The sequence below is a fragment of the Myotis lucifugus genome, unplaced genomic scaffold (assembly GCF_000147115.1).
Source record: "Myotis lucifugus unplaced genomic scaffold, Myoluc2.0 scaffold_426, whole genome shotgun sequence".
NCBI lineage: Eukaryota > Metazoa > Chordata > Mammalia > Chiroptera > Vespertilionidae > Myotis > Myotis lucifugus.
Genome location: NW_005871474.1, coordinates 462,552 through 484,278, shown reverse-complemented (window position 1 = coordinate 484,278; position 21,727 = coordinate 462,552). Strand labels below are relative to the sequence as shown.

The 21,727-nt window shown below is 52.3% G+C and overlaps 1 protein-coding gene across 1 annotated transcript; it reads left to right on the top strand.

Moving 5' to 3' along the window:
- Positions 1-5: 5 nt before the first annotated feature.
- KIF1C (kinesin family member 1C) lies at positions 6-20,354 on the top strand (the record flags this gene model as incomplete). Its single annotated transcript, XM_014468072.1, is given in 22 exon segments — positions 6-60; positions 533-609; positions 917-1,096; positions 1,699-1,764; positions 2,720-2,898; positions 2,986-3,097; positions 3,553-3,630; positions 3,790-3,855; positions 3,946-4,021; positions 4,495-4,573; positions 4,791-4,936; positions 5,716-5,885; positions 6,050-6,129; positions 6,256-6,331; positions 11,384-11,463; positions 12,276-12,370; positions 15,327-15,410; positions 15,802-15,988; positions 16,118-16,190; positions 16,995-17,609; positions 19,129-19,586; positions 19,588-20,354. Coding segments are annotated over 22 exon segments (3,255 nt in total), but the record flags the coding sequence as incomplete, so codon positions are not given.
- Positions 20,355-21,727: the final 1,373 nt, after the last annotated feature.

Sequence of the window (21,727 nt, the reverse complement as noted above, 5' to 3'; positions counted from 1 at the left end):
ATGCCCGTGAGACCAGCCAGGATGCCAAGTGTGTGGTCAGCATGCAGGGCAGCACCACCTGTGAGTGAGTCCCAGGAGCCTGGCAGGGGACAGGCGGGGTGGGCCAGGCCCACCACGCAGGCTAGTCCTGCTGGGCCGAACCCCGGAGAAGGGCTGTGCCCGGCACGGAGCAGGTGCTAGTTGTAAGGGTGGGGGTTGGGGCGGGGCTGGCCTTTTCCGGTGCTCCCAGTCCCCTGGGAGGGGGGAAATGGCTGGCCCTGGAGCCCCTCCATTTGCCCCAATCCCAAGGAAGGCAGTCCTGGGGGGGGGGCGGGTTCCTTGGGGAGGGCCCAAAAATTAAGCTTTTGGTGGCGGGTCCTGGGAGGCCAAAATTAGCTTTGGTGCGGGAGGGGGTGGGGAGTATTAAAGGGGAGAGATGAACTAGGACAGAGGAGGGAGTACGAGGATGCCTGCATTCGGGGGCTTGTGGGCAGTGGGCAGAGGTTGGGAGCACCTGACCTTGGCCTTCCTTTGCCCTCTGCTGCCCCCTCAGCCATCATCAATCCAAAACAAAGCAAGGATGGCCCCAAAAGCTTCACCTTTGACTACTCCTACTGGTCACACACTTCGGTAAGGTTGTTGGGCTGGGGAAGAGCTAAGCAACAAGGGACAGGGGATTTAGGTCCTGGGCGGGGGCACTGCAGGGGAATAGCACCTGTGGGGGGTTGGGTGGGATGGGGTGGGTAGGACACCGGTTGTGACTGGGAGCAGGAAATTGAATAGGACCCCCAGGGATGATTAGGATGTGATGGGGGTGGGAAGCGCACAGGACCTTTGGGCAGTCTCTGACAATGGGGGCAAGCCTCCCGGGACCTAGACACTAAGGACAAAGCCATGTAGGGCTCATGCTGTCTTTCTCTGCTCCATTTCCACCTAGGCTGAGGACCCCCAGTTTGCATCTCAGCAACAGGTGTATCGGGACATTGGAGAAGAGATGCTGCTCCACGCCTTTGAAGGCTACAACGTGTGCATCTTTGCCTATGGGCAGACCGGGGCTGGGAAATCCTACACCATGATGGGGCGGCAGGAGCCAGGGCAGCAGGGCATTGTGCCCCAGGTACTTGCCGGGACCTGGCAGGGCCGCCGGGGCGGAAGCATCTTCAGCTGTCCCGAAGGGGTCTAAGGGTTAGGAGCAGAGAGCTGGCTCTCTGAGGCCCTTAGTGACAGGGAATGTGATGGTGGGTAGGGGTTGGCTGCAGCCTGGACATCCAGGACCCTCCAGAAGCAACAAGGCTCAGTAAGGAGAGCCAAAGCTATGGCATCAGAGTGCCCTGGTTTGAACCCTGGTTCTGCCACTTACATTTACCTTGTCTCATAGCCACTGTGAATATACCTGCCCTGTATTCTGGGGTCCCGTAGTTAGCGTGGTGAGTATACCAGAAGCCAGCAGAGGATAACTGGGAGATGCTCGTAATTCTCCCTGGCTGTGCGGTGCAGTGGCCTTGCACACAGGCTCTGGAGTTAGGAGGCCTGGGTTTGCTAGCTGTGACCCCCGGCAAGCGTGAACCTCTCTGAGGTTGCTTTCCCGTCTGTAAAACGGGAATGACCCCTCCCTCAGGGTTGAGTTAGGGTTCAACTGGACCACTTAGGACAGGGCCTGGACTGATGCTGGGCGCCGCAGGTGCACTGTGAACAGCAGCTTTTCTGTGTCCTCTCCAGCTCTGTGAAGACCTCTTCTCTCGTGTTAGTAAGAACCAGAGCGCTGAGCTCTCCTATTCTGTGGAGGTAAGCCCGGGTCTAGGTGGGCAGGAGGGAGGGCGTGGTGATCCTGGGTAGAGAGGGGGAGAGAGGAGTGGTTAAGACCAAGGGCAGTCTCTGAGTCAGCCAGCCTGAGATTCATGTCCTGCCAGTTACTAACGGTGGCTTTGAGCAAATGATTTTATCTCTCAGCTGCTGAGTATGTTCAGCTATGAAATGATAATGGCGGGATCCCCGTCCTAGGTTGTTGGGTGGTTCAGTAAGCACATGCGAAGTGCTTAGCACCATGCCTGGTGCCTAGTAAATGCTCAAATCACCAGTTTCATACTCAGTGGAGTATAGGGTGTTTCATAGTCATATTTTGTTTGCTTGTTATGTTTTTTTTAAATTGAATTTATTGGGGTGACATTGGTTAATAGAATTATATAGATTTCAGGTGTATGATTCTGTAATATAGGGTGTCCCAAAATTCATGCAAGATTTGAATTTTGCGTGAGCATTAACAACAACAACACAAAATAAAAGCCTAATTTTACTTGGTTTATTGAATCAGATTCTAATATCTGTTGCCCTTTGATTTCAATCCCTTCAACTTGATAAGCATTACCAAGTACCAATTATGGCCCAGGAGCAGGGACAATGAAGACCAATGAAGACCACGGCTTTGCGTATGTGCCAGCAAAGCCGTGGAGGCCATTTACCCGATGTGCTATTCCATACATAACCCTATTCTGTATACTTTATGAATCAATAAAAAATTTACAATTTTTAATTATAAACCTGTGTTTTCTATCAAAATTACTTCTTGCGTGAATTTTGGGACACCCTATATATCATCTGTACGTTGTGTTGTGTGTTTACCACTGCAAGTCAAGTCTTCCTTCACCATTTATCTCCCCATACGCTCTTCTGCCTCCGCCCACGCCCCTCTACTTCTGGTAATCACCGTACTTCTTATTTCTTATTTTCTTCTTCCACTTAGGTGAGCTATATGGAGATCTATTGTGAACGGGTACGCGACCTTTTGAACCCCAAGAGTCGGGGCGCTCTGCGGGTCCGGGAGCACCCCATCCTGGGCCCCTACGTGCAGGACTTGTCTAAATTGGCTGTGACCTCCTATGCAGACATTGCCGATCTCATGGACTGTGGCAATAAGGCGAGGTGAGGTGGGCCGGTGGAGTGGAGGGAAAGGGAGCCAGGCTTAGAATGGTGAGAGGTGGGATCCAGTGACCACTCCCTTTCCCCCAGGACTGTGGCTGCCACCAATATGAATGAGACCAGCAGCCGTTCCCATGCCGTCTTCACCATTGTCTTCACACAGCGTTGCCATGACCAGCTCACTGGGCTGGACTCAGAGAAGGTGGGGACCTCCCCCCTGCCCGCCTCCCACTATCCCTACCTAGTAACATGAAATGGCCTTGTGTCCTCCTCCCTGCCCACGCTGGGTTTGAGTGCCTTCTCCAGGCTTCCAAAGGTCTCTGTTCTTCCCCTCTCAGATCATAGGGTACAATCTCCCATTTGCTTGTTTGTCCTTCTTACTAGACTTCTCAGGGCAGGGCTTGGATTCCACTGTACCTTGTTCTGGCACACAGTGGGCAAGTAAATACCTATAAACAAAATAAATGCACAAATGGATGAATAACCAGTCCCTTATTATTGTCTTAATAAATTTCATTTCCTCCTGTCCTGTTCCCTCGTCCCCTCCTGCATTTCTCCATCCCTTGCCAATAGCCCAATTCCCTTGCTGGGTGTTCTGCTGATTTGCCTGCCCCTCCCCACTGACCCAGTCACCTCTACCTCTTTCCTCTGCCTCAGGTTAGTAAGATCAGTTTGGTGGACCTTGCTGGGAGTGAGCGGGCTGACTCCTCAGGAGCCCGGGGCATGCGCCTGAAGGTGAGGAGGCTTAGGAGGGGCGGACAGGGGTAGTGTTGGGGGCTGTGTGCAGTGGTCTCTCATCCTAACTTGGGACTCTGGTTGCGGGGAGGAGGGTGAGGAAGTGGGTTGGAGTGGGAGAGTAGGGCCTCATTCCTCACATTCCTTATCGCTTTTCAGGAAGGTGCCAATATAAATAAGTCCCTGACTACTCTAGGGAAGGTGATCTCTGCCCTTGCGGATATGGTAAGACCTGGGGTGGGAAGAGAAGGGGCGCTGGGTGAGGGGACACTGGGGATGGCCCACCCTGACCTCCTCCCCTCTTCTATCCCCCAGCAATCAAAGAAGCGGAAGTCGGATTTTATCCCTTACAGGGACTCTGTGCTCACCTGGCTACTCAAGGAGAATTTGGGTGAGGAGCTCCTCCTCTCTGTCTTTGCTGACCTTGCATTCTGCTAACCCCCTTTGATAAATCCCCTTGCCACCCCGAGATGCTCAAGTTCTCCAATTGTCCGATGGACTCTCCCCTGACCTGGGGAACATCCTCTGAAGATGTCCTGTTGCTGAGATCAAGGCCACACCCTGCCTGCCAAGCCAAGTGCCTCACTAACCTGGCCACTCATGACGCCTCTCTGATCCTACATCCACTGCTGACTTCATCCTCCTCCTACTGCTCTCTGTTCCACAGATGTCTGTCGTCTCCTTGACCTCACCTCTGCTCCCTCTAGCTGCTAGATTTCATGTGTAGCTCCACAATGCTTAGCTTCACCCTACCTTGGACAGTGCCCCGTCAGACCCCTGTCAGGGCACTAAGGCCCCCTGACCCACTATGACTTTCCTTAGGACCCAGCCCAGCTTAAGCTTTCCCCTCCTCTCCATGCATAGGTGGGAACTCACGCACAGCAATGATTGCAGCCCTGAGCCCCGCAGACATCAATTACGAGGAGACTCTCAGCACCCTCAGGTGGGGCTCTGGTGGGGTGGAAACAACATAAGAAAAGTGCCAGGGGAGCTCAGAGGCTGGTAGGTAGTTCAGGACCTTGCCCATGAGACAGAGTTGACCCTCAACTGTGCCCCAGTATTTTAAAACCTGGGAGGGAGAGAGGGAAATAGGCAGCAGGCAGCAGACTAAGGTCACCTGGGTCTGGGCCTCACCAATCCCAATCCTCCTCCTCACCCAGGTATGCTGACCGCACCAAGCAGATCCGCTGCAATGCCATCATCAATGAGGACCCTAATGCCCGGCTGATCCGGGAGCTGCAGGAGGAGGTGGCGCGGCTGCGGGAACTGCTGATGGCTCAGGGGCTCTCAGCCTCTGCTCTGGGAGGTAGGGCTCCAAGGGAGGGGCAGCTCGGGGACGCCCCTTGGCTTGCCTCAACCCTCCTCATTTGCTTTTGCCCAGTCCTGGGGCCAGGGAGGGGCCACTGACCACGAAGCCCTTTATGTCCTCGGTGACATGGTACAGATATGGAGCGGGGACTTACCCTGTCTTGCAGAAGTTCATGTGAAACATAAGCTTAACAACAGTTAATAGTGGGATGGTTTCTAAAGTTTACTGCTTAGCCTCACTGATACAAAACGATGTCCATTCTCGAGGATGTAGAACTGTATGGGCTGCGTCAGGTGTTGACTCCGAATTCAGTATTTGAGTCCATCCCATTGAGGACAGTCAGGGTGCTGAGGGGCACAGTGGGGGAAATAGGGTGTCCATTCTTGGTAAGATAAGGATAAGGTAGATGTAAAAAAAAGAAACAAAAACAGTCTAGTCTCTCTTATCCCAGAAGGCAGGATCAGGAACAATGGCCACCTGTAACGGAGGTAGATTTTAGCTCAGCATAGCTGAGAACTTTCTGATAGTGTGAGTCATCTAACAATGGAAGGAACTCACTGCCTTGTTCAGTAATGAGCTCTCCACCCTTAGAGGGGAGCAAGCAGAGACTGGGTGCCCATTTGTTAAGGCTGCAGTAGGAGGGCTTCCTGTTTGGTGGAGGTTGACCAGATGTCTTCAGAAGTTCTATAGACTGGTCCTCTCTGAGGCCTTCTCTACGTTTCCAATCAGCTACATCTTTCCTTAGCCTCCTTCTTTGCCTTCTTTCTCCTTCCCAGGCCTGAAGGTGGATGAGGGGAGTCCTGGAGGTGCTCTGCCAGCTATAGCGTCTCCCCCTTCCCCAGCTTCACCCTCATCTCCCCCCACACACAATGGGGAACTGGAGCCATCATTCTCCCCCAATGCTGAGCCCCAGATTGGGCCTGAGGAGGCCATGGAGAGGCTGCAGGTGGGAAGCTGGAGCTGGCCAGGACTGGGGACCTGGGGGCTGATGGGAGTGTAGTTCTCTAAAGCCAGGGTCGAAGAGGAGGAAGGAACCCCAGGAGTGATGTGGGCCCCACGGTAGGTGCTTGTCCCAGAATGTCCTGATCCCTGTCTGCCTCGTGCCCCCAGGAAACAGAGAAGATCATAGCTGAACTGAATGAGACCTGGGAAGAGAAACTACGCAAGACGGAAGCCCTGAGGATGGAGAGGTATGAGGGGAGGGGGGACAGCTGGAGCCTTGGAAGACTGGGGGATGGGGAGGGAAGGTCAGATTCTTTAGGGGAGCAGTTCATGGGTAGCGATGATAAGACTAACATTTGTTTCTTGGCCTGCAGAGAAGCATTGCTGGCTGAGATGGGGGTGGCTGTCCGGGAGGACGGGGGAACTGTGGGTGTCTTCTCTCCGAAGAAGGTGAGTGAGTGGTTGGGTGAAGAGGCCTAGGAGACCCTGGATGCTTAGAGAAGAGGGTTGGAGGTGGGAAAGTGATAAGTTCTAACCCTGATCTCCGAGGTCTCTGATTGTCCCCCCATCATCTCTGTCCCCACTCCTGCATCTTCTCTCTGTGTTGTCTGGCCATCCCTGCCTTCTCTCTCCCTCCATCTGACAGTTAGCCAAAGAGGCAGGTGCTCAGTAAGTGCCTGTGGCCAGGGACTCTAGGGACCCAGAAGGGTGACAGGGCCCCTGCCCTTAGGGGGATTCAAGAGCTGCTTAGAATCTAGGTATTTACAAACGTAACCTCACACATGTGTATGTGAATTCATGCCTGGAATTTATCTCAGTAAGAAACTGGTTACAGTGGTTGCCCCAGGAAAGAGGGAAAGGACCTGGGAGGTTGGAGGTTGGTGGGATAGAGACTTATTCACAGTATACTATTTTGTATCATTTGACTTCTGTACTCTGTACATATGGTATCTACTCAAAAAATGAGCTAAAAATACATTTCAAAAAGGATAACTTGGAAACAGATAAGAAATAAGCACCAAACTGTATGATGTTGATTGCAGAAGCAGTGAGAGGCTTAAAGATGGTAGCATCAGTACAGCCTGTAGATGAATGGAAACTGGTTTCCTGGAGAAGGTGGTTTGGAAAATGGAGCGTGAACGAAGGTCAGGATTTGGGAGTAGCGAAGAGCAGAGAGAACATTAGGCTAAGGAAACACAGGTGTCAGTGGGTGGGGCGCATGTGTCATGTGCCTGGTGTGTAGTGGTAGCGGGTGCTCAGTACATCTTTGCTGAGAGGAAGGAAGGAAGGAAACAGGGTAGGAGTGATCAGCCTCAGCTGGAGACACCAGCAAAGCATAGGAACGGACCAATCAGAATGGATGCTAGCCATAGACAGCTGGCACAGCTGTATGGGTCAGGCATACTGATGAAGGGATGACGTGGAGGCCAGTTGGAGTAAGTCAGGAATTCCCAGTCCCCTGGAGAGCTAGCCACATCTGTTCGGTCCACTTTACGAAGGAAAATAGGATCAGGACCTAAGTCAGATACAGTGCTGATGCAGACAGGGTCACGGGGACTGCCTAGAAGAGGTGGTGGGTTGGAAGAAGGTCCTCCTGGTTTCATAAGATCAGGGCCGTCTGGGAGGCTGAGCAAGCAGGGATCATTGGACAGGGATCTGTAAAGAAAGGGGTGTGCTTTGCATGGCCTACGGCACAGTGAGGGAGTGAGAGAGCTACGGGTGGATGATGGAGGGTGGCAGGCTGGACTGAGGGACCTGGTCCAGGGGTGAGTACCCAGGGCTTGGGGTCCTTCTGAGGTCTGCATCTGGGGGAGGAGCTACATATGGCTCTCAACATAACTTGCAGCCACCTTGAGGTACTGGTATCTGAGGCGCTTCCACCACAGTTGCAGGGTTAGAGGAAAAGTAGAAATGGGTGAAAGGTAGATGTGGTGGGCGTTTCTTCCCTGGAGGGCTTCCACTGCACAGGGAAGCCACCTACTGAAGCCCAGGGACCAACAGGGATGTGTTGTTTTTTGTTTGTAATTATTCTTATAAAGGTGGTATATACCAGAGAGAACCCTCACGCAGTCCTTTTCCTTCCCACCCTCAGTTCCCCTCCCAGAGGCAAGCCCTCTTACCAGGTCCCGGCGTGCTCTGGAGGTAGCCAGTGCACACACAGTGCGTGTTCTGTATAACTAGACGCAGGTGTGTGTGCATGCAGGCACGAGTGCCTAAATACATGACCTCTTTTTGGAATAGTAGTTGTTGAGTACTTTATACTTTATTTTTTCATATAACCTTGAAATTCTGTCTGTTCTTTTTCGTGGTGTCAGAATATCCTATTGATGTAGGATAATTTAATTAGCCAGTTTCCTGCTGATGGTCATTTAGGTTGTATCCCATTTTTTAATATTATAAATAATATTACAACGGTTGGTCTTAAATAGGTCTGTTATCTGTAGAAAAAATTCCTAGAAGTGGAGATTTGGGTCAAATAGTAGCTATGTGAAATTTCAATCTATTTTGCCAAAGTGCACTCCAAAGATAATAACCATGTCACTTTATACTCCCAGAAGCAACATCCTCACCCTCTTCTAATTTTTGACCTCTACCAATCTGGTAAAATGGTGTTTTACTTTTGCATTTTCTCAAGGTGGTAAGGATGAACATATTTTCATATGTTTAAAAGACATGTATGTTTCAGGAGGGGGAGCTGTTAGACTACAGATGGGGAGATGGGTTTGGTGGCTCTAGCCTGGGAATGGTGGGTGAGGAAATGTGGTCCTAGGGGAGAGCTGTAGTTGGTCTTGGAGAGGGCCAAGAGACTTAGGGAAAGTTCCCTCTTTCTGGGACCCCCCACCACCAGGCCTTCTTAACTAGGTGATTTTTAAACCTGGCTTGGTGCTGCTTTCACAGGGGTGGGAATGGGTAAGAGTGGCGGGGGGAGGACCAAACTCTGGGTCCCCCACCCCCAGCCTCATCCTGAGTGGCTCCCTGCTTATCTGCCTGACATATTAGGCTTCTAGGTAAGGTTTCATTTGAACAAAGGGCTCCAGGGCTGAACAAAGATTGAAAAGCACTGTCCTCAATCATGTCCCCTCTCCCAAGGGATGGATCACTTTCTGCTCTCAGAGCCCATCAGTGTTTGGCGTTCCTGACACTACAGTGTTGGGAGGGGCGTGAGAGTCCCTTGGGAGAAGAGGAAGTGTGGCAGCAGTGAATTGTTGGGGTGCCTGGGTAGAGGGGCAGACACATGGATACATGGTATGTCCACCATGGATCACCATTCAGGGGGTCCCCAAAGAAATATGGGGCCCGACTATTGGCTCTTTTTTCCTACACGGTGCGCTTTCATGCCTCCGTGCTGTTGCTCACACTCCTCTTTTACCTGGAATGCTCTCCATTCTGCATGTCCACGTCCTTGTCCTCAAAGATCGTATCCCATGCTGCCTTTCCACAAGGTCCTCTTGAACCTCCTCTGAGTTCCTGCAGTTCTTCACTTTATTTATCTTTGCATCTACCCTCCCCCCAGCCCAGGATATGGTGGCACTCAACTCCTGGGAACAAATGAGTGAATGAATTACTAAGTGAAGATGTGAAAAGATCAGAAACTCTCCTGTGAGGCATCCCTTTCCCACGTGTAACGTTGCCAAGCCTTATCTCCCCAAGTTGACGGATTTCCTTGCTGATGGGACAGCAGCATTGGGGGTGGCTTCATCGCTGTGTCCCACCTAGCACTTCACAGGGTCTTTAGAAAGTAAATTCTTGTAGAAAAGAGGCAGAGGATCTTGTCTTCATTTGGAAGGCAGGGGAGAGCTTCGTAGAGGAAGTGGCATTTGAGACAGACTGAGGGAAGTGAATGACTAGGACAGGTGGGGATAGGGGTGGGGCTGGGAACATGGGGAGGAGCTCCCAGGCATGTTTAGGGATGAAGGAGGTCTTCTGGAATAAGTGTTCAGCAGTCCCACTGGGTGGGAACACAGGAGAGAGGGATCCCAGGAAGGGGCTGGGATAGGAGGGCTGGGACCCTGATGTGGATGAGGCCCACGGATGCCAGCGTAAAAAGCAGGCTTAGCCCTAGCTCGTTTGGCTCAGTGGATAGAGCATTGGCCTGTGGACTGAAGGGTCCCAGGTTCGATTCTGGTCAAGGACACATACCCTAGTTGCTGATTGATCCCCAGTAGGGGGTGTGCAGGAGGCAGCCCATCAATGATTCTCTCATCATTTATGTTTCTATCTCTCTCCTCCCTTCCTCCCTGAAATCAATAAAAATATTTATATATATTTTTAAAAAGCAAGCTTAAGTCCGGTGGGCATGGGGTGCCTGCTGGGGTGGTCTGAGTGGAGAAGCATGACTTGGTCATGGTGCGGTATTAGCAGGAATACTGGGAGACCCCTGGAGACGGCAGGAAGTCAGGCCTGCGGCAGGGTAGGCCGAGGCAGCAGATAGTAGGGAGGGAGACCTCCCCAGGATGGCAGCAGTGGCATGAGGGGGTGTAGAGGGAAAAAGGCTTATGTACTGTGCTTTCCAGAGTTACATGCCTGGGGAGAGTGGGGTGTTGCTAGAGAAACAAGTCAGAAAAGGGTGCTTTGGGGGAAGGGAATGGGCTGAGTTTTCGATGTGGAGCAACATAATGATCAGCCCGTTAGATGGGGGCTCGACAGGGACAGCACCAGGCAGCTGCTGTGTGACCTTGGCCCCAGGTGAAGCAGGGCTGGGAACGGGCAGTGGCCAGGGAAGATTGGGGAGTCTGCTGGGAAAAGGGGGTTTGTTTGTTTTATATGCTTTTGAATTGAACTGACGCTGTGTTTTTTTTAATCCTCACCTGAGGATATTTTTCCATTGCTTTTAGATAGAATGGAAGGGAAGGGGAGGTGAGGGGACATTGATGTGAGAGAGACTGCAACTGAGGTGTGTGCCCTTAACTGGGACTTGAATCCCAGACCTTTTGGTGTGTGGGCTGATGCTCTAACTACTGAGCAAACCTGGCCTGGGCTTGAACTGCCACTTTTTATTTTTAAATTATGATTGTAAGTAAAAGTAATCCATGCTCCTAAGAAATTGAAGCTGTAATAAAAGGTGGGAAGTACCAGTCCTCTCACCCAGTCCCCTCTTGTACTCTCCAGAAGTGGCAAGATACGTTTTGAAGGAAGAAATGAGACCGGGGGACAGGGAATACAGGGAAAGCAGAGGCGAGGGCAGGTGGACTCTAGGCTTCAAGGAGATGGGTGGGTCGAGGTGCCTCTGAAGAAATGGGGCCTTAGAAAGGGTTGCTGACCTGAGAAGGGGTAGATGGAGGGGGCTATTTTAGGCCCCTTATGTATGAGGAGAGGGTGGGATAGGCTGTTCTGAAAGTGATTGGAGTGGGAGTAAGGAGAGGGCAGAGTTCTCCGAGTGAGGGGAGGAGCAGCGGGCTCAGTGCTGGAACCGGGAGGGATGTCCGCTGGAGCTCCTTTCCTCCCCTGCGGCACCCCCTGGCTGGCTCTCAGGATCCCTCCCCTGACCCCGTTTTCCCACAGACGCCCCACCTGGTGAACCTGAATGAAGACCCCCTGATGTCAGAATGTCTTCTCTACCACATCAAAGATGGCATCACCAGGTAGTGTTTAATCAGTGCCTGTGGGGCAGCCTCTCCTTTTGGGGTGTGATTTGCAGAGGGACGGCCACACTAGTGACTCCCTTTCCTGGTGACCTTGCTGGAAGCACCCCAGACATCAGGACGGCTGGCTCCACAGCTCTGCCCACTTTCTAGGCTTCCTGAGAAGTGGCTCACCCACCACTTCGGTTTGGCTGAGATGCCTCCTGGGACCAAACTGACCAAACTGACCCAGTGCTTCGGGGATAGCTCCTGACTGCTTAGAGCACAGGCGGGGGTTGGAATCCAGACCACCGCATTTTTAGCCCTTAGCACCACTGCCTGGCCTCGCTTGATGGGACCCTCCCTGTGGGGTAGAGGGAATCCTGGTCCCAGGCCCTCGTTGTTTAGGGGCAGTGCCTGTGCTGCAGGTGGCTGCATGGCTAATGCTAATCCCTGGGGCTCCGTGCCTCTGAGGTCACCTCTTGGAGTTAAGGAGGTGAGGGTGCCCCTTTCTGTCTCACCACAGGCATTTACTAGCTGTCCATGGTAGGCAGTGAACCCTCAAGGTGACCAGCTCTAAGGATGATGGGAGGCCCATCCCCTCCAGGTTCCCTTTTCTCTTCTACTGTGAGTCAGGCAGATCTGGGTTCAAATCCCAGCCTCACCCCTCCTGGGCGGCATGACCAGTTACTTTACTTTCTGAGCCTCAGCATCCTCATCTGTGACATAGAAATAATTGCACTTGGCTTATAGATGGGGAAGAGCTGGCATTCAGAAGCGGCTTGGTGAATGTCCGACACCTGCTTAGGAAATGTTGGCCATTGCTTTCCCAGGGTCGGCCAGGTAGATGTGGACATCAAGCTCACCGGGAAGTTCATCCGGGAGCAGCACTGTGTGTTCCGGAGCATCCCTCAGCCGGACGGAGAAGGTAATGGCTGAGGGAGCGAGAGGGGAGTGGCCAGACAAGGAGAGGGACAGGGCCCATGTTTCACACTCTGAATTGGGCACTGGGTGTGCAGCCATGTAAGAGGGCACGTGTCCTCGCCCTCACAGGGGCTTTGAGCTCCTGGTAAGCATTAGGGAAGTCAAGGGCCCGGCTGTCTGCACGCACCCCGAGTGCTGCAAGGGGCAGCGCGTGGCGAGGGTCCCAAGACAGAAGCAGAGCACTGGCATTTTGGTGAAGAGGTCTTCTGCCTTCTTTCTTGACTTTTTTATCCTAAAACAGCATCCTGGTCATTTTTTATGGAAAATTATATTTGTTCCAGTGGGCTATCTGAATTTATCTCTGGAAAATGTGTATATCTATCCAGCTATGACTGCAGTGGTTTCAGGGAGTTAATTGGCCCATGTATCCCTTTGATTTCAAAACTTTCAGAGATTTTTTTGCCTCTCTATGGCCATAGCTGCAAAAGCTTTTAAGAATCACAAGCCCAAAGGGTGAAGGTAGTAGCCTGTCTGACATCAACAAAACAATGCTCCTGAGGTTCAGGGTGTATTTTGAGGTCACCATTTTGTTCTTGATCAGTCATTTAAAAAAATGCAATGATTTGTGTTCAGTTAGGCCCAAGTGAAGCTGAGCTGTAGGAAATGGGCTGGGCAGGGTGGCAGATGTTACACATGAGCTCTTCATCACCTTGAACTCGTATCTGTGTCTCATAAATCTGAAAGGAGTGCCTAGTCTGATGCTTTTGAAGGCACAGGGATATGGGACAAGCAATGTCAGCACGTTTTTAAAAATAAGAAAAGACACTGTTATGTGGCTTGCAGTTCAGGTGTAAGACATGCCCATTGGGCTGCAGTTGGTTCAGGGTCAGCAGATTATTTTTATTTTTTAAATTGAACTTATTGGGTCACATTGGTTAATCAAATTATATAGGTTTCAGGTATACAGTTCCACAGTGCATCATCTGTACATTGTATTGTGTGTTCACCACCCCAAGTCAGGTTGGGTCAGCAGATTCATGTCATCATTCTGGTCATCATTCTGGTCTGGTTCAGGTCCCTAGTGGCAGCATATGGGCTAAAAGCTGTTGAATCAGTCCAGCCCACTGAGTTATTGCTGAGTTCCTGTTCTGAGGTTCCCTCAAGTCATCCCAGGCACGCGGAGCGAGCCCACCCTCAGGAGCTCAGAGTGTGTTTTGAGAGATGACAGGTGAAAAACCATTAGTTACATCAGTAAAAGCAGCTGATGAATCTGTGCCCCAAACATCGGGGGCCCTAAAGGTTCCATCCATTTGTGCCTCTGTTCTTACAGCAGATTGAAGACTTGACCAAAGACAGGCAGAGGAGGTGGGTGCAAACCTAGAATAGTTATCACTGACCATCTACTGCGTGCCTTTGCTTTTTCTCATACAGCTCCTGTGAGGGAACTGAGACCCAGAGTTAGGGAATTTGCCCAAGACCAATATGGCTAGAAGATAGCAGAACTAGTTTTGAATATAGTGTGGCAGGCTCCGGAGCTGTGCTGTGAGCTCTGCTCTGGGCTGCCTTAGTACGGATTGCTGGATTGCTGTGAGTTCATGGACATGGAGAAGGCTGTCCTGGCCAGCTGTGGCAAAATCCTCTCCTTGCCCGAACCCATTTTCCTCTGTTACACCTATCCTCCTGACTTGAGATTACCTCCTGACTTATTCCTTTGCCGTCTGTCTTACCACCTGGAAGTGAGCTCTGTAAGAGCAGGGATTTGGGGTTTTATTTCTACTGCATTTCCATGACCTCAGATAGTGCCTGGCGGATAGTAGGGATGCAGTATGTGTGTGGAATGGGTGATTGAATTTTGGGGCATGACAGGGAATAAGGGTGGGCATAGACTGGTACCCAGTACAGGCACACCATCCCCTCCTCTGCTGCCTTCTTTCATTGTTGTTCTGGGGCATATGGTGATGCCTCTTTCTCTGTCTTTTTTTCCTTCTCCATCATGTCTTCCCCTTGATATTTGAGGGTCTTGTCAAGCATCAGCTCAGAAATTGCTGCTTTCCCATACTCGTTTCTAGTCCTCTTGTCTAAGCTGAGTTCCTCTGCTTTCTTTGACTCCCACAGTATCAGTAGTCCCATCTCTGCCTTATCTTACAATTCACTCCAGTTTCTCTATTACTTCCAGCATAAATAATAACTCACGTTTGCATATCACTTTATTTGGGCTTTCAACCACTCTGAGCTAACATCTGTGAGCTATAGAATGGGAGGTCTTTGATGATCACCTTTTATAGCTCACAGAAGTTGGATGACTTGCTCAGTGTCCCTCAGCTCAAGAGTTGCAGAGCCTGGATTTTTGGGATACAGGGCTCTCTGTGACAACAGGAAGACAGGAAGCTGCCTCAGGCATCTTTGTGTCTCGGCAAGCAGTGGGCTTGGTGATTTGTTCAGAGGAGCACCTCGATAAATGTTTGGGTTGGGTTGACTTTACCTTGTCCTGTGAAGACAGTGATCTGTTGGTTGGCTGTGGCTTGAGCAGATTAGTCTGGTAGTGTTTTGTAAGATGCATCAGACAGGAGTGGGCTAGGGGCCTGCTGGAGGAATCCAGGCCTACCCCGGGATAATGCTAGTTGGAAAGGAAGGGATGGACATCTGGAAGGCAGGAATGACAGGGCCCGATGACCATTTGGCCGGGAATTACTGGTTTGCTAAGCTGCTGTGGGGAGGATGGTGGTGGGTGAGTACAGAGCTCCTGCAGAGGCTCCTGGGAATTCCAGCTGGGGCGCTAACCCTCCTTCTGCTCTTCCTTTCCCTTGCTGCCTGCCACCAGAGGGGCCATGACACCCCTAACAGGTACTGGGGGGGTGGGACTGGGGATGCATGTGTTTTGGGGGGTAATGCAAGATGGGAGTATGACCATAACCCTCCTGCCCCCAGGGTCTAATTGCTTCATTTCCTTTCTCCCTCAGTGGTGGTCACCCTGGAGCCTTGTGAAGGAGCCGAGACCTATGTCAATGGGAAACTTGTGACCGAGCCACTGGTGCTGAAGTCAGGTAGAGGAAGTGTTCAGAGGGAGGGTGCTGGGCATGTGTGCAGAGGAAGTGCTAGGGCCACGCTTCCTGGTGAACCTTAGGCAGCACCCAGAGAGAACTAGGGAGCAGCGTGGGGTGTGAAGAAGGGACTGGGAAGTGAAGATCAAGGAGTCAGCTTTTGGTTTCTCTTGCTGCCCAGGCAAACAGGAACAGGATGCCCAACTCCCCCAGGGCGGTGGTTCCTGGTGCCAGCCAGAGGAGCCTGGGCTTAGACCACCCTCAGACTTGGCATGATGAGAGAGCTGGTGTCAGGGCCCCAGGGACTTGTGGGCAAGACCTGCACGTCTTGGGCACGGGGATGAGTTTGCTGCCATGGGGAAGCGAGTCCACTTTCCCCTCCTCCCATCTCCAGGGAATAGGATTGTGATGGGCAAGAACCACGTTTTCCGCTTCAATCACCCGGAGCAGGCACGGCTGGAACGGGAGCGAGGGGTCCCCCCACCCCCAGGACCACCCTCTGAGCCCGTGGACTGGAACTTTGCCCAGAAGGAGCTGCTGGAGCAGCAAGGCATTGACATCAAGCTGGAGATGGAGAAGAGGTGCGAGGAGGGGGTGCTCCAGGCCCCGGGCCCCTCTAAGCTGTTCCAGGCCCCAGCATCTTGCTGTTGGACACCCATTGAGGTGGCTCTAGAATCTCACAAAGCCTTCCTCTCTCTTCCCCACCCCAGGCTGCAGGACCTGGAGAATCAGTACCGGAAAGAGAAGGAAGAGGCTGACCTTCTGCTGGAGCAGCAGCGACTGGTGAGGAGTTGGCAGGCGTGTGGGGGGCAGGAGACAGGCTGGCAGCACTGCAGCCCGACTCCACAATTGGTGCACACTGTGAGCCAGAGTGAGGAGTGGGCATGGAGACGGGTGGGGGTGGTGTCTAGGAGGAGATGGTTGTGAGAGAAATGTGACCCGCAGGACACTGTGTGCAGGGAACTGGAGTTCCTCCCAGGGCTTCCCAGACTCCAGTCTATCCTGCGGCACCTACCTCTCCTATTATTCATTTAAGATTGCTCTTCACATGGACTTTTAAATCTTCTTTTATTTTATTTTTTTTATTGATTTCAGAGAGGAAGGGAGAGAGAGATAGAAGCATCAGTGATGAGAGGGAATCATTGATTGGCTGCCTCCTGCATGCCCCCTACTGGGGATCGTGCCCACAACCTGGGCATGTGCCCTTGACCAGAATCAAACCCAGGACCCTTCAGTTTACAGACCGACACTCTATCCATTGAGCCAAACCGGCTAGGGTGACTTTTAAATCTTTAACCTCATCCTGAGCAACAATACATATGCAAGAAATCTAGACGATATAGCTGCAGCTTATGCTTATTGGTCACTTTCTGGGCCAGCCACTGTTGCCACACTTGGTGTACATTAACCCTCAAACTACCTGTGAGGGCGATAGTGGTATCATTTCTGTTGCGTGGATGAGCAGAGGTTAAGCAGCCCACCTAAGGGTGTGCGGTTCTGATGGGTGTTTTTAGTGTTGTTGGGACTCAAGGGTTTTGGGATGTCCTTAGCCTCCTCCCCATTTGTTCTCTCTCTGGCCCCACCCAGTACGCGGACTCTGACAGTGGGGATGACTCTGACAAGCGCTCCTGTGAAGAGAGCTGGAGGCTCATCTCCTCTTTGAGGGAGCAGCTGCCACCCACCACAGTCCAGACCATCGTCAAGCGCTGTGGCCTGCCCAGCAGTGGCAAGCGCCGGGCCCCACGCAGGGTGTATCAAATCCCACAGCGTCGGCGGCTGCAGGGCAAAGACCCCCGCTGGGCCACCATGGCTGATCTGAAGATGCAGGCAGTAAAGGAGATCTGCTATGAGGTGGCCCTGGCTGACTTCCGCCACGGGCGGGCCGAGATCGAGGCCCTGGCCGCCCTCAAGATGCGGGAGCTGTGTCGTACCTATGGCAAGCCGGAGGGTCCCGGGGATGCCTGGAGGGCCGTGGCCCGGGATGTCTGGGACACAGTGGGCGAGGAGGAAGGCAGCGGAGGTGGAGGTGGTGGCTGCGAGGAGGGAGCCCGCGGGGCAGAGGTGGAGGACCTTCGGGCGCACATTGACAAGCTGACCGGGATCCTGCAGGAGGTGAAGCTGCAGAACAGCAGCAAGGACCGGGAGCTGCAGGCCCTGCGGGACCGCATGCTCCGCATGGAGAGGGTCATCCCCCTGACCCAGGTACAGAGGGCCTTGCCCGGCTTTCTCCCTCCTCAGCTTTCCCCTTTCAGAATCTGAACCTCCTCCCAACCTCCTTCCCCGTCTTGCTTTCAGAAATGTCATTCACGTATAGGAGCTTTTCTCAGTGTAGTTGGTGAATCATGTGCCTCGGTCACTAGGGCACTAACTGAAAATGCAGATTCCTGGGTCCTACCTCAGACCTACTGAATCAGCATCTTTGGGGATGAATCTGCACTTACGATAAGTACCCAGGTGTTTCTGAGCTATAATAAAGTTTCAGGACCACTGAGATACAGTGCACTTTCAGTTACCGCTGGATGAATGTTCACATGTGCCTTCTCATAACCTCCCCTTTACGGGGGACCACTTATTCCGTGGTTGCTGCTGTGCTGAGCACTTTCCTGTGTCACCACATTTAATCTTCACAACAGCCCTGCGAGGGAGCGTTATCACTGATCCCTCATTTGCATGTATCCACTCAATAAGTACTTGAGTGCTTACTGTGTACCAGGCTCTGTGCTAGCCACTGGGGCTACCCAGCAGACATGGTTGCTGCTCTGCCAGCTTGCCTTCTGATGGAGGCCGCAGGCAGGCATCCACAGCAGCTTGTGGCTACTGAAGGCTTACTTCTCCAACACAGCTCCCTCTCGCTCTCTCCACTCCTGCCGCTCTGGCTTACTTGCTTACTTGGGCGCACTCCTACCTCAAGGCCTTTGCACCTGCTGTTCCCTCTGTCTGGATGCCTTTCCCCATGAAAGTCTCACAGCTTGGCCCTCACTTCCTTCAGGTGTTTCCTGTAAGGGTAACTTCTCAGTAAATCCCTTTCTTGCGATTCATTGCAGCCACCTCACCCAGGCCTCCCATCCCCCTTCCTCGTTCTGTTCTTCTTTATCTCAATATGTATAATTTATATAAAGTATATTGTGTAATGTATGCATTTATATATAATATGGGTAATGTATACTAAGTAGTTTAAATATATACACTTACATTTAACTTTTTATTGAGCTATAATATATGTACCATGTTATAATTTTTCTTATTTATCAACTGTCTCACCACTAAAATGGTGGCAAGTCTTGTTCTTCCCTTTTTGTTGACTGCCATATCCCCAGGACACATTATTTATTCAGCTCTGTTTGCTGAGTGCCTACTGTGTATCAGGCACTATTCTAAAAACTTTACGTTGTTTAATTTATTTAATTCTTAAAACAACCCTATGCAGTAGCTATTATTACTATTGACCTCATCTTACACATGAAGAGACTGAGGCACAGAGGTGACAAGCCGAGTTCCAGGCCACACAGCTGTGAAGGGGCAGACCAGCGTTGCGCTCAGACCCCCTGGCTCCCGGGCCTGTGCTCCTAAACCACTGTTCTAGCTCCCTGTCTCCAAGCCCTTCTGGGGACCCATTGACATCCGGCCACTTAGGGCCTTCTGACTTCTCCCAAACCCGCTGTGCTCAGGAGACTCGGCTCTTCTCACGTTCCCTCTCTTCTCTCCCCTCTTTTCCTCCCAGGATCATGAGGATGAGAATGAAGAAGCCAGTGAGGCCACCTGGGCCACGTCCCCAGGGTCAGAGGTCGTAGAGGAGGAAGCCCCCAATGACCACGGGCCCACAGCCCGGTCTACTTCGCCACCCCTGTCAAGCTGGGAGCGGGTGTCACGGCTGATGGAGGAGGACCCTGCCTTTCGTCGTGGCCGCCTTCGCTGGCTCAAGCAGGAGCAGTTGCGGCTGCAAGGACTGCAGGGCTCTGGGGGCCGGGGTGGGGGGCTGCGCAGGCCCCCAGCCCGCTTTGTGCCCCCTCACGACTGTAAGCTGCGCTTCCCCTTCAAGAGCAACCCCCAGCACCGGGAGTCCTGGCCAGGGATGGGGAGCGGGGAGGCCCCAGCGCCACCCCAACCCCCTGAGGAGGTTACTCCCCCAGTGGTCACCCCTGCCCGCAGGCCCCCAAGTCCCCGAAGTTCCCACCGTCCCGCAGAATTCCCTGGATGGAGGAGGCCGATCCCGGGGAGGGGGTGCTGCACAGCCTGAACCTCAGCACTTCCAGCCTAAAAAGCACAACTATTATCCCCAACAGCCCCAACCATACCCGGCCCAACGGCCCCCGGGGCCCCGCTACCCCCCATACACTACTCCCCCGCGAATGAGACGGCAGCGCTCAGCCCCTGACCTCAAGGAGAGCGGGGCAGCCGTGTGAGTCCACGTCCTGGGCAGAGGGGGCCTGGTGGGCCCCTTGCTGGGTGGAGAGAAGATGCCTGAGACGCTGCTTCCCCAGAAGCCTTGGGGCAGGGAAGCCCTAGAGAGGAGAGAGAAGGTTCGAGTAGGTGCTAGATGACCAGGTGATGGGCCGGAGGCTGAAGGAAGGAAGAGGGCACGGAGATGCCAGGAGCAAACCAAAGTGAAGGAAGAGCACGGGAAGCTGCCTGGGGGCCGCCCCCTGCAGAGGGGAGTCCCACAAACGCTGCTATGGGTGGGCGGGGCTGGGGTGCTGTGTAACCAGTGTTTGACTTTCTTTTCAAGTGGGCGCAATGGGGAGAGAACCTAGAGTGAGGCACGTTCTCTTCCCCAGCCCTTGTCTGTCTGTCTGTGGTGGTTTCTGTTTCCAGGGAGGTGTGGTGGGATCATGAGTCATTCCCCTCCCCTTTTAGGCCTCCTGCTATAAATGGAGGGCCTGTCTGGTTTCTGGTTTGGCTGGGGTCCCATGAGGGTGTGGGACCCTTCAATAAAGGATAGCAAACGGAGCTTGTGGCTGGTGGTCGTTTGGGTATGGTGTCTGATGGAGGTGTCGATCGTATAAGGAAGATGCACGGATCTTAAGTGAGCGGCCCCGAGTTTCACATAGTCACCACCCGGATCACGAGGTAACAAGTCCATCTTGGTTTCTTGAACGTTCAACATCAGGTGCCTTCTCTTCAGAGTGCACTACCCACTTTTAAAAAATTGTTGAAAGTATTACATATGTCCCCTTTTTCTCCATTGTCCTCCCCCAGCCCAGGTATTGCCCCCCCCCCCATTGTCTGTGTCCATTGGTTATGTTTACATGCATACAAGTTCTTTGGTTGTTCTTTTACTTCATCCCTGCCCACCCTTCCCTGCCTTTATTTCCCTTTCATTTTTGCTTACCCAGTGCCTCCATCTCTGCCCCCAACACAGCTGTCATTGTCTAGGACAAAGGGGAGGGAGGATGAGAGGGGAGGTAGAGGAACAGGTCTGTCAGCACCCAGCTGGCTGTTCCTAACAGGAAACTGAGGGGCAAGGAGAGGTTCTGCTTCATGTGATCACTTAACTGCTGGCAAGGTCTCCCAAGGAGCCATGGTTTCCCCAGAGCCTGTTCATCTTGGATGTGTTCACCAGAGACTGTTGGTCAGGCCGACTGCACTTCCTATTTTCATCCTGCTTCTGTTTCCTGCCTTAGGGCAGGGTCCACGCAGCATTCCAAGTAGCATTTTGTCTTAAGACTGTTTTCAACATGGATGCTGGCTGCTTGTCATGTTCTGACTTGGAGGAACACGCCCAGGACAACGTAATATTGTGGAGGTTTTACAGTTATGCTGTATCCTTGCTCTGCCTTCACCTTGTCAAACCCTGGAACCCCCACTTTTCATCCTGTTCTCACAAAAACATTTCCACCCACTTGGAAATTGAGCTGCTTCTCCGCAGCTTCCTGATGTTAGTCTTGAGGTGCAACCAGCCAAAACCACAGACATTATCCCAATTGCAGCCAAACCACAGCTCTGGGCAGGGGTGCGATTAGGTTTACTCTTGGTTTCTGTACCCGAATGCTGGCTACCTTTGTTTTGGCACCTTTGACTAAAGACAGGTCTTCAGGGATGTGTTGACAGTGACTCAAGATCTGGACTGTAATGGGTAGTTTGGCGACAGTGTTTACTTGAGCAGTTATAATCTGCTCAGGGAGATGACCTGTGAGCAAGATGATGATTGAGGGGAAAGTTCTTTGAATCAGAGCAAGCTGAGTGGTACAGACAGTGCTGTGGGACTTCAGGTGGGAAAGATAGCTCATTGATATAAAATACAGTTGGGTTATTTTTCTCTAAAGGTTGCCTTATTAAATGTATTACCTGATATTTTTATCCATTTCTCACTTCCAAATCAA